General features: G+C 38.1%; 1 protein-coding gene across 15 annotated transcripts in view; it reads right to left on the reverse strand.

Moving 5' to 3' along the window:
• Positions 1 to 13,314, reverse strand: part of LOC142344731 (potassium channel subfamily T member 1-like) — a 179,492-nt gene that overhangs the window by 28,956 nt on the left and 137,222 nt on the right. For 14 of the 15 annotated variants that reach the window (XM_075396617.1, XM_075396619.1, XM_075396615.1 and 11 more), the window contains 3 exons: positions 11,773 to 11,922; positions 5,520 to 5,797; positions 4,955 to 4,990 (listed from right to left, as the gene is read on the reverse strand). In XM_075396617.1, the coding sequence (XP_075252732.1) occupies positions 4,955 to 4,990; positions 5,520 to 5,797; positions 11,773 to 11,922 (464 nt within the window). The remainder of the gene's footprint in view (positions 1 to 4,954; positions 4,991 to 5,519; positions 5,798 to 11,772; positions 11,923 to 13,314) is intronic. The other variant, XM_075396616.1, reaches the window with a different exon arrangement.

Below are 13,314 nucleotides of genomic sequence, written 5' to 3' on the forward strand. Positions count from 1 at the left end.
AACAATCTATGTTACGGAGAATCTTACGTTACACAAAAGCTTCTCACTGCGGCCTTACTACCTAGCTAACTAAAATCATCTTATACGGACAATTTTCTATCTTCGATTTCATTTCAGTAATTGACCTTTACTTAGAGAATCTTTTTTTTGTCAACAACAGTGATGCATCAGCACATATCATCCAAGGTTTATTTTCGTGTAATAAATGGATTCAGTGTGTATTAGCAGTTTTTCAGTCATTGACCTACTTTTGTTTCCAAAGTTATTTGGTCGTTGACCCTTTTGGCACACGCAGCTTTTCGGTCATTGGCAGCTTTTCGGTCAATGACCTCTATTTTTGCATCCGAAGTTATTTGGTCGTTGACCCTTTTGGCACACACAGCTTTTCGGTCATTGGCAGCTTTTCGGTCAATGACCTATTTTTGCATCCACGCCTATTCAGTCATTGACCTTTATGGCATAGATAGCTTTCTGGCATTGACTCTTTTGGCAACAGCAGCTTTTCGGCCATTGACCTTTATCAAAATGCATGCAAGACGCTTTGCTGCATCTTTAAGAGACCTTAAAACATCTGAAGATTAAGAGCTTAAACACGCTGGTATAGGTTTTCGAATTACGTTTAATATATAAAAATAGATATATAGTCACAGGCGGAAAGACATGGAGCAAAAAAATGTGTGCAAAAAGGAGCGAAATGGAAAAAAGGAGAAACGCATGCAACGTTAATTGACAAAAGTCCCGATAAAATATGCGCCTCACCTGCTCTTTAGCTCAACTCGTTGTGCTTCCGCTTCTCAACCCCTAGACCCAGGTTCAAACCCGACTGTTGTCAGTCGCTTTCACAGAAAACCATGTTTAAGGGCTGTTAAAACATGCAGAGATAGGCCCTTAAACATGGTATTCAGTGGCTCGATGTCGACGTTGAATTAATATATAGACAAAAATATTTTTGGATTCTGTTTCTTTCCGAGGAGTAACGGAGATTCTGATAGTGAACCAAATTTTTGTTGTTTTTTCACAATTTTCGTAAATTTGCAGCAATGTTTGCTGGAAATTGATAAAAATTTGAGCGATAGTCTCATTGCTTAGGTTTAAAGATGAAATATAGTTGAATCATGGTATGTAACAATTGTTTCCGCTACAAATTGGGCAGAATTTTCAAAACTTAGCCTTTTTGTTTTTTATGGAAAGAGCGTCAAATAGATTTATTTGGCCGACTCTGTGCAGTTTGACTGGTAGAAGAAATACAAAAAATGTTCACAAAAAATTCTTGATCTCATAAAGGCCATTTTTATCTCCGGTTTCCAATAAACTGTTCTTAAACCGATATTTCAGCGGTCTTTCGCTTATTGAAATCAATATTTATAAAATGCATCCTTTGTTTTTTATTACTAGGATTTTTGCTTGCCCAAAAGGCTATTACAATTTTTTTCAAAGTTGAGTTTTTAACAGCTGTACAGCGATAGCAAGACCAGTTTTGGTCTCATTGTTGATTTTTTTGTCCCAATTACTGCAAGTCTGTTTTCATTTCAAACTTCCTTTAATAAGAAGCTCCATTTTAATCAAACCGAATCCAATGAAGAGTTATTGTGTTGCCTGAGTAAAAGCTGCCGTTGTTTATGGCTCCGATCATTTGTTTTCGTAGTTTTTTCAAGATTTTAAATGTTTTGCCAGCGTTTGATGTTCTTTTTGTATTCTTATGACTGAATCCAACTCATCAAATGTCAAATTCAGCAGTTAAGGAGCTAGGAATAAACATCTGAGGCCTTCAATAGATAGTTAATGGTTTTTGGCTATGATATCTCCATAGTCATCCCAATTTGATCATTGCCTTTTGATATATTGAGTTTCTGGGCACATTAGATATTTCGGTAACAACTGGAAAGCGTTTTTTTTGTAAAATACAAGCAGCAATAACAAGACCAATTATACTCTAGTTGTGGAATTTTACAATTCAAATAAAATTGGATTACAAAAGTGCGCTGTAATTTATTAAAAAAACATCAATTACATTTTTTTAGTTTTGTTTATTATCGTTATAGACCAGTGATTTCAAAACAAAAATCAACTTTTGAACAAAATAATTTACAAAAATGAAGGCCAATAAACATACACAAAAATTGTAAGCGAAATGCTTATGGTTTTTTGGTTCAACCCCTTTTGCGCAAAAGTGTTTAAGGAATTTTGAGTTCTGTATATATTTGCTGTTATCTTATATTCTTTTGGCTTAGTCTGACCAAAGACACTTTCAATTGACTTCCAACGCAGTAGCAAAGTATTCTATTTACTGGTTTTTGGTTGGAAACTTATGGTTGTCATGAACACTGTTATTGAAAAATTGTTACGAAAAACTAATGGTTTTTATGCGCGTTTCCAAATATAATCTCATTTCTGCGAATGAGCGAATTTTCAGCATTTAGAGAGGCTGCATCATCTTTCAACTGAAATAAAACGCAGAATTCATTCCTTTATTATTTTTTAATTAATGGCTTGATGGCTTTGATACAACGAGTTTTTTTAATTTTTTTATATTAAAACATTTTTCAACTTTCTGTTTTCTTTCTCGCTGTCTTGTTCGATTATCACATTCATGAGAAGTCATCTATCAAACTGATGGCGTTGTAAAAAGATTGATTCAACAAAATTAGAAGCAGAATTACGACTTTTCTATCAAAGAGTCGTCTTCAAACTTTCGATATAAAATTTGTTTATATGGTTGGTCAGCTTTTGAAGATCTACAGTATGAAACTTAACATTGAAAAACAAAATCTAAAACCCCACAAAGAATTTTATCAAGGAAGCAAACTCCAACGTGCATGGTTAACAAAACTATTAATATTAATATTATTTTGATTCTTTTTTTGTTACTAATATTATTTTTTTATTATTGTTTTTATAACTATTATTATTAATGTTATCTTTTTTATTGTTTTCATTTTTTTGTCATTACTATTATTTTTATTTTATTATTATTATCAATTTTATTATTAGTAGTATCAATAATAATAATTCTCTGAAAAAGGTAGTTTATAGAAAAAGTAAACTAAGATTTTTGGAAAATTTTGGAAGTCTTATACTTGATGGATTTCTACTGATGAATGAATTGAAGTTTGTAATAAACTCCGCGCAAAGATCCATAAACAATTCAATGGAATGAAGCTCGGATACTAGGAGCATATAATCAGGTGCTCTTTTTCAAAACCTCTATCTGTTATTTGCTGTATGGTATTTTGCCTTTATTATCCTAGGAAGTATTTTTGTATATTTGTTCTGACCTGCTTTAGTGGTGACGATAGGTACGCTCAACTAGTTTTTTTGTTTAGTCAATTTTTGCCGACCAATGTATTTATCTAACAGAGTTTTGAGTTGCATCAATAGATAGTTTGTCAAGCGTAGAATATAAAATAACAAAAAACGTTTTTTGAATTTTGTTTTTTTTTCCTGAGGAGTGAAGGAGTTATAGACAAATAATGATTTTTGTTTTAAACATCATCATCATAAGAATCCCATTTTCATCCTTCTTTTGATATACTGACTTTCTGTTCACATTAGCTATTTCAGTAACAACTTGAAAACGTTTTTTTTTGTAAAATACAAGCAGCAATAACAAGACCAGTTTTACTCTATTTGTGGAATTTTACAACTCAAATATCAGATTACAACAGGGCGCTGTAATTTTTTTTAAAAAACATTATTGACATTTTTCAGTTTTTAATGTTCGCTGTAGACCAGATTGATTTCAAACCAAAAATAAACTATTGACAGTTGTAAATAAGTTATAAGTTATATTTTATTTAAAAAACTAATAGAATTTTTAGAGAATATTCAGCATTGAGAGAGACTGTATCATCTTGTGAATTTGAACGCATACCGGCTGGTTGGCTTTGATATCCAATTTTTTGGGGTTTCTTTTTCGCTTTCTCGTCCGATTATCACATTAATGACAAGTCACCTATCAAAATGATCGCGACAAAAGAAAATCGATTAAATTTAATGTTCTTATTGAATAGGCTATTAATTTAGTTCATTGTTTGATTTTTGACTATGTTTGTTTTTTTTTGTTTGTAAGAAATTCTTGATAAAGACAGGCCTCAATGGCTAAATTTAAAGTTATAGTATAAGTCATCCAAAAAGTTCAGTTGATGGCTAATGATTTTCATGACCATTATTCTTTTCAAATATTATAAACGTATTTTTTAACTTCGCCCCTTTTGTTTCCGATTTGCATGTTAACTACTCTCAATAAAGACAGGTCCCATATCTTTATTCATGAAATTCAAGTCAATCGGTTTAATTTAGTTTTTATCAGATGCTATTTTAACTTTTTTTTCAGTCTTCATAAGAAAAACGATAGATTGATTGAGTTTTGGTCTCAAGTAGTGCTGGTTGTTATATGACTTTGTTGTTTATCTTGTCACTTACTCTACTCAATGGCAGGTATCATTGGGACTATAGTGAGTTATTAACTTTTACATACTGGTTTAAGCTTAAAGGGTTTTTTAAATGGATGCACCCGTTGTTTTCTGACAATATATTAATTTTTGAAGGTTTTGTTGTAGATAAGGTTGTAGAAGGTTTTGTTGTAGATTTGAAGGTTTTGTAGATTATCTTCATGTTGTAGATAATTGGGTGAAATACATGGTTGAGCTGGGTCGAAGATTATGTGCAAGCGCACATAACCGCGCCTCCTTGTTTTTGTTGTTTTCTTTGGTAAAGTTTCAGATTCTTCAACTTCTGGATGTACAGGTATAAGGTAAGTTATGCCAAGCACACAGAGTTTCCAATTTACGCCAACGTAGACTCTTCCAAAAAGCAAAAGCACTTTATTTATTTGGTTATTAGAACAATTGTTATGATATGTTTAAACATGAAGCTTTAACACGCCATATCAGTATGCAAAAACTTGGTTGTAAAAATTAATAATTATAGCAAACACCAAATATCAGTTACTAACCGGAGAACGAATTTCCGGTTTGTTGTAACGGGATGGCTGAAATAGTTAAATGAGTTCTCTTTCATTTTTCCATTAATTAACTAACAACCTGAAAGTACTGGAAGAAAATCGAGTTATTCAGTGAAACTGATTTTTATCCGATGGAATCGTTTTTGTAAAGTTATATAGACAGAAGTTGTATCAATAAAGTCAAACATAACAACCAGAACATTATTCCTATGCTTTGTGCTATAACAGCATTGAAAATCTGGTGGTGACCGAAATAGGAACAAAAATTTGTTACAAGTTTAAAAAATTTGGCCATTTTAGTTACCCCCTCCCCCTCCCCCTCCCCCTCACATACACACACAAACACACACAAAGACACCCATTTAGCTAAAGTTAAGGTAAATTATATAAATTATATATATATGACCAGTGAGGCGTTTCATTTGCACTCTCCAATTTTGATAGGGATGAGAGTGTGGTGCTATGATGAGAAAGAGTCAGAAACTTTGCTACAAAACGTATTGAGTATAAAAATAGAAACTAGATTGCCTCCGACTAATGGCAGCAAAACTCTTACCTTGTTGTAATTTGTTGAACAACTCTCCAGCCCTCGTGTTGTTATTTGCCTCAACATCGCCTCCTCCCCTGGAGTTCCTCGCTGCCCTTCCTGTCCCTGTCCCTCCTGACCCCGTGACGTCACTCTCGTTGTTCTTCATCACAGAGATCTCAGTCTCATCCTCACTTGTGGTGTAGAAGAAGTACACTGTGTCTGTAGCCCGCAGGATGTGGTTCGGGCCCGGGTTCAGCATCAAGTGTCCGTTTTCGGGTTTGACGCCGATGGTCATACAGCCGTACCTGATTATTAATCCCGTTGTTTCATTACTGTTAGAATTTCGATCAAACTATAGTCTTAAACTTAGTGAGAATTAGAAAGAAAGTTTGACTTACCAGATTAGAAAGACAAGCAATTTGATTTTGATCAAAGAAATTATATAAATGAATCGTCAAGAAATGGTGCTGAGAATCAATATTCGGTTCAAATTGGTGAATCTAGATAACTATTATTAGAGTTAGATTAATTGATGTAAAATCTTCCCAGCATGTATTAAATGATGATGATATCTCCGGAAGTGTGAATGAATTCTCAGAAAAGTGCAAATGCATTCCATTTATGGTTCCCTTTGCGACTGATTTGCAGAATCAAACCATATTGGGTAACCTTTGCGACCCCCACTATAAATCACGGTGCTAAGATTAGTTTTGTATCTTGACTTTTTCACACTGATAATGGGTATATATATACAGCTGATTTTTGAGTCCTTTTTCATCCCCAAATTCAAATCACCATCTTGATCTAATAATCAGATCTCTCCTGTAAATCTCTAAATTCTACTGTAAAATATCATTTTGTTATTCTCTCATTTTTGAGAAATTAATTCTTTTACTTAGTTAAAAACGCTTTTTATTCCGCTTGCGAAAGTCCATAACCCAACAGGTTATGGGCCCAGCAATTTTCTAAGTCATAAAATTAATTTCCAAAACAAAACTAATTTGTTGTCGACAGTCATAATCCTTTTCTGCTTAGTACCTTTTCTTTTCACAATTGTTTTGCCTGCTCGAACTTCAATGGATCAACAGACAGTGAAGCTGCTGACCTACACAGGAAAGGCACAGGACTTTCCAATCTGGAGCACAAGATTTGTGGCGATGATGCAGACGAAGGGACTCTACAAATCACTACTGGGGACAGAGGAGCAACCCAATGAGCCTGCGCCACTGGCCAATGGGGCAACCAATGATGAGAAGAAGAACCACAAGGTGCTGAAGGATGCATATGAGAAGGAAGTTGCAGACATCAAGGAGAAACGGAACAATGTGTGGTGCCATCTGGCACTGACTCTAGATGCAACAACCCTCATGCTGATGAGACATGACTGTGTGGGAGATGATGGCATTGGAGATGGAGCAAAGGCTTGGAAGCTTTTGCAAGAGAGATTTCAGAGTGTGGAGACACCGACAGTGGTGACTTTAGTGGCACAGCTTGCTCGACTGCAGCTCGAGGATTCTGAGGATTTGGACAGCTTCTTCATCAGAGGACAGGAGTTGCTCACAAGGCTACAAGAAGCAGGGGAAGCAGTCTCAGAGACCCTCTTCAACGCCTTGGTCCTCAATGGTCTGCCAATGAGGTATGAAAGTTTTGTTATACAGGAAAGCTTCAACCCGGCAACGAACTTCACAGAGTTGAGGAAAAGGCTGCAGAACTTCCATGAGAGCACGGTGCAGAGACACAAGGGACAAAGTGGTTCAGTGGCACTGGCAGTGAAGCGTGACTTCAAGAAGGGACCCAAGAAAGGAAACTGCTTTGTGTGTGGGATCCCTGGACACTTTGCCAAGGACTGCAGGAAGAAGGAGACAGCACAATGCAGCAAGTGTGGTGAGAAAGGTCACCTAGACAGGGCATGCAGGAGACAAAGAGAAGGAGGCAAACATGAGTCAGTGGCAATGGGTCCAACATTGGCTACACCAGACGAGGAATGCTGGGCAGCTCTTACCCAGTGGAAGACAGCAGGCATGCTAGTGGACAGTGGTTGTACAGATCACATAGTGACGAACATCGATGCGTTTCTGGACTTTGTGCCCATTCAATCAGTGGTCAGAAATCCCAACGGAGAGGCTTCCAGAGTGGTGGGCAGAGGCTGTGTGAGGATCAGTATACCCTCAAACAAAGGGGAATTCCAATGCGAACTCAAAAATGTTCTGTGTGTGCCGGACTATTCTTCAAACCTCCTATCAGTCTCAAGATGCACGGAGTGGGGACATAGCTTCACTTTCGAGAGAGGAAACAGCTGCATGAAACTCCAGAAGGGAACTCGGGTAAAACTAACACAAGAAAATAATTTGTTTTACTTACCCTGCAGCGTTCTAGAATTCAAGATGAGTTCCAACAGCGTGAAACTTGACAGTGCAAGGAAGTGGCACAGACGATTGGGTCATTTGAATCAAGCAGATGTGGTCAGGAATGCACCAGAGACAGTGGGGGAACTCGATGATGTATGCAATGTGTGTGCATTGGCCAAGATCACAAAGACTCCAGTACCAAGATTGGCAGAGACCCAAGCAGAAGAGAAGCTGGAGAGGGTGTTCACAGACGTGATGGGACCTTTCAGAGTAGAGTCACTGTCAGGGTTCCGGTTCTGCATAGTGTTTGCAGACCAGTACACGAAGTTTGTGTTTGTGGACTTGCTTAAGGCAAAGAGTGAAGCACTGGCCAGCCTGAAGAAATTCGTTCTCAGTGTGGGGACGCCCAAGAAGCTGAGGCAAGACAATGCAAAGGAGTTTCTCTCAGAGCAGTTCGAGACGTACTGCTTAGATGCAGGCATTCTACAGGAAAAGACCATACCAGAAACGCCACAACAGAATGGGTTAGCTGAGAGGTGCAACAGGACACTGCTGGAGATGGCAAGATGTTTGCTCATTGACTCAGGACTTCCCAAGATGATGTGGGGAGCAGCAATTCTTCACGCAGCAAGGATCAGAAACTTGGTTGTGAGACGAGGAGAAGAAAAATGCCCAGCAGAGCTGATGAGAGGTATAAAACCTAAGCTTTCAATTAGTAAATTATCTATTTTTGGTTGCACAGTCTTCATGAGGAAGAGGGACAGAGAAGTCAGCAAACTTGAACCCAAGGCACTGGAAGGAAAGTTTGTGGGTTACACTGAAGGAGGAAACGGATACCTGGTGTACATACCCAACACACGCAAGGTGATGGCAGTTCGAGATGTGATCATCAAGGAGTCTGAAGTGGGCTCAATCCCTGACAACAAAGAAACGGCTGACCTACTAGATGATGGGTCGGAACTGGGAATCTGGCACCCAGATGATGGTCATCAAGATGATGACAACAGAGAACGACAGGACACATCTACTGCAATAAAGGAGGAGTGGCATGACGCAGGGAGCGTGAATACTCAAGAAACAACACTGAGACAAGAGGCCTCGGATGTTGGAGAAACAGCACTAGATGAAGGATCTACTGCAACAAGAGGGAGTCACAGAGACTCAGAGTCCCTGGAAGACAGTGACACAGAAGACTTCTCACAGTTAGAGACAGTTGGCTTCAATGAAGATGCACTGGAACACGCGGACAGAGCAGAGCCCAGACGAGGGACACGAGCAAGGAATGTTCCGCAATTTTTTTGGAGAAGTCAGGACCCGTCTTGCTGTGACTGAGGGCGACTATGTGGAACCCAAAACAGTCTACGAAGCCAAGCAAGGTAACGATTGGGACCAGTGGCACCGGGCAATGAAGGACGAGGTCAAGGCACTCCAAGACAACGAGACTTGGAACCTAGTGAGACCACCCACAGACAGGGACGTCATACCGGGCAAATGGGTTTACAAAGTGAAATTGGGACCCAGTGGTCAAGTGGACAAATACAAAGCGCGCTATGTGGCGAAAGGCTTCAAGCAAGTGGAAGGACTGGACTACTTTGAGACTTTTGCGCCTACCTGTAAGCCAGAGACATTCAGGATTCTACTTCAGCTATCAGCGAAGCAGGGCCATGTGATGCACCAATTTGATGTCAAGACTGCTTTCCTGCACTCACAAATCGAGGAAGAAGTGTATCTGGAACAGCCACAGGAGTTTGTAAAACGCGGATCAGATGGGGAGAAGTTAGTATGTCGACTAAATAAATCAATTTATGGTTTGAAACAGGCTGCTAACAACTGGTACAAAGAGCTGGCAAACTTCCTACTGAGACAGGGGTTCACCAGAAGCAGGAACGATCACTGCTTGTTTGCAAGATCAGAGGCAGAGGATCACACCTTCATCTTGGTCTGGGTTGACGACATCATAGTAGCATCAAGAAGTATGACAGTGATCTCTGATGTCAAGAAGGCACTAGAAGCAACCTTTCACATGGAAGACAGAGGGAGACTACACTGGTTTCTGGGTCTAAGAATCAGACGAGAAGAGGGCAAAGTCACAGTCGACCAAGAACGCTACATAGAAACAATGCTTGAGCGGTTTCAAATGGATCAATGCAAACCCTCAAGAACTCCAGCTGATTTGAATTTGAAACTTCAGACAGCACAGAACGGAGACGAAGAAGTGGACCAGAGGATCTACAGAAGCTTGGTTGGATCACTTCTGTATCTGGCCAAACAGACGAGGCCAGACATCATGTTCACAGTCAACATTCTGTCCTGACACATGAATGCTCCTACCAATCAACACTGGATGTGCGGAAAACGACTTCTGCGATATCTTCAAGGTTCAAAAGGTTTAAAACTTACTTACACAAAAGAGGCTAGTTATGATTTAGTGGGGGAAAGTGATGCAGACTGGTCTGGTGACGTGAACGACAGAAAATCAACAACGGGCTATGACTTCAAGCTCAACGGACGTGGCGCAGCACTCAGCTGGGGTGTCAAGAAGCAGGCCACAGTTGCTCTTTCTTCATCAGAAGCAGAATATCAGGGCATGGCAGCAGCAGTTCAGGAAGCACTTTACCTGAAACAAATTCTAGAGGATTTTGGCATCCAACAGAAAAGTCCAATAGCAATTGGAGAAGACAATCAAAGTTGTATCAGACTCTGCCAAAACCCAGTCATGCACAAAAGGAGCAAGCACATCGAAACAAAGTTTCACTTCATCCGGGACAAGACGGAGGATGGGACTATTTCAATTCATTACGTTCCTACAGACAAAATGGCAGCGGACATCTTCACAAAGTCCTTACCCGTTTCGAAAGTGGAAACATTCAGAGCAGTTTTGATGGGAACAGACTCTACGCAATCAGCTCAAGTCTGAGTGGGGGTGTTAGAATTTCGATCAAACTATAGTCATAAACTTAGTGAGAATTAGAAAGAAAGTTTGACTTACCAGATTAGAAAGACAAGCAATTTGATTTTGATCAAAGAAATTATATAAATGAATCGTCAAGAAATGGTGCTGAGAATCAATATTCGGTTCAAATTGGTGAATCTAGATAACTATTATTAGAGTTAGATTAATTGATGTAAAATCTTCCCAGCATGTATTAAATGATGATGATATCTCCGGAAGTGTGAATGAATTCTCAGAAAAGTGCAAATGCATTCCATTTATGGTTCCCTTTGCGACTGATTTGCAGAAGCAAACCATATTGGGTAACCTTTGCGACCCCCACTATAAATCACGGTGCTAAGATTAGTTTTGTATCTTGACTTTTTCACACTGATAATGGGTATATATACAGCTGATTTTTGAGTCCTTTTTCATCCCCAAATTCAAATCACCATCTTGATCTAATAATCAGATCTCTCCTGTAAATCTCTAAATTCTACTGTAAAATATCATTTTGTTATTCTCTCATTTTTGAGAAATTAATTCTTTTACTTAGTTAAAAACGCTTTTTATTCCGCTTGCGAAAGTCCATAACCCAACAATTACTTTAGTACAAAAGTGAAATACAAGTGTAGCAATCAATGAGGAATCGCTGGAATCTAGAGTGATCGGATCTGTCACACTTTCAGAGCCTTCTCAAACTATGACTTGACTTGTGACCTTATGATATTATTGTTGCACTTCAATGATGTTTATTTTTCACTTAATCGTTTTAATGCTCAAAATTCTGGAGGTAAAAAATATCTGAGAAGAAATGGCAAAAGCGAATGCGATAACAATACTGCTTAGGTTTCCACGGTAGAGGTTAAAAAAATCTCTAGTGATGATTTTGAAATGTCCCAGTGTTTTATCAATGACGTAATTTTGGCCTGGGACCGTGACAAGGAATAGTAAACCTGAGTGAAACCTGAATTTGTTCACTGTCCACTAGCTAACTTACTTCCTGTGAGCGAGGAATGCGGCTTCCATGAAGTTGTATCCAATGTACTCTTTGAAGAACTTGCTTCTGTCCACTGTCTTGTCGTAGATCTCCTGTGCAGTGCTCCTTGCATACTGCATCTCCCACTGATCAGAAGTCTCACTTGGATTCCTGCCATGCACAGTCAAAATACAGTGAGAATGCAATGAAAGTACAGATATAGATATACTGAAGCAGAAGATAACATTTAATTCATTGTCCGTAAACAAATAGTTGCCGCCCTCTGATATTCGTTGCATGCGTTGTACCTACACTTACACCCAGAATCCGAAAATCCCATTTTTTATTAAAATCAGCGCAAAATGCTCTTTCAACCTTGAATTGAAGGCAAATTTTTAATTTGAGTTGCGCTTCATGATGAACTGATGAGAAAAATTGCACTGATGTAGAGGATTTATTTCAGCAAAATTAGCAAGTTTTTGGCTATTACGAACTTTCTTATATCGTTTCTTTTTAAAATTGAATGCCTTCCGGGTCATTTTTCTTTATTGTTTTCCCATAACAGCTACACCTGGTGTTTACCTCGAAACCGAAATGAGAAGTTTATATCAAAGTGCTTTCCAAAATTTTCACAGATAACTGCAACTATATAGCGCTTGATGCGAACAACATAATTTAAGCTTTCTCGCAACCATATGCAGTTAGAGTGCGCAAATTGTCTTAGCTAAAGCTTAAAAATCCTTAAAATAAGACTTGTTAGCTGAAGATGCACATATTGATGCACATGCTTGATGGTTATTAACTAGCTGTGGTTAGTATGCAATTGGGGTTCAGCTATTAGCTGCGACGATTTTTCCTTATCAATAGTTTGTTAGAAAAAAATGCAAAGAGTACGAGCACTAGCACTTCTCCTTTATTCGTATTTTTGGCGAAAACAAACACGAGAAAGAAGGACAAAATTAAAAACAACCTACTATGTGTAATCTTCGGTTTTCACGTATTAAAAATTCTTAGATGCGAGTTCTACGCTGCTGTTATGAAACATGAAACAACATTAATTTTAGGGTTGTCTTTATTTCTTTTCTTTCCATAGGTGCGTTAGAAGTAGAGTGTTCAAGCAAGATTATTCCGGCCCCGCTTTCAACTCTCTATTACTTCCAACAAATTTTCACTGCTCTTATTTTGCACAATAAGTATTGTTCACTAAGCAGATTCGCTGTGCTCTATTACAATACTTTCATATATCCAATATATTATTTACCGCACTAAATGAAGGACTCTTCTTTAAATTAAACAAATACACAAAAGGTTCATAAAATAAGATCAGAGGTTTATAATTCTTCAATTAAATTTAGAAAATTTCTGCACTAGTTTGTCTCTTACAACGAGCTGAAAAATTCTACCGCTTTAACATTTATTTTAGCTACTAATGGTCGTCTTTGTTTTTACAAATTTATTTCCCGTTCTCAAACTCTTTCAGTGTTAGCAGATAATTGCGAAGAGGTCTGAATATTCTGAATGGTCGTTTGGAAAAACATTGTTTTGCGCATAAGAGGGTGCTCT

This window comes from Convolutriloba macropyga, chromosome 8 (assembly GCF_964194025.1).
Source record: "Convolutriloba macropyga chromosome 8, txConMacr16.3, whole genome shotgun sequence".
In the NCBI taxonomy this organism is placed as follows: Eukaryota; Metazoa; Xenacoelomorpha; order Acoela; family Convolutidae; genus Convolutriloba; species Convolutriloba macropyga.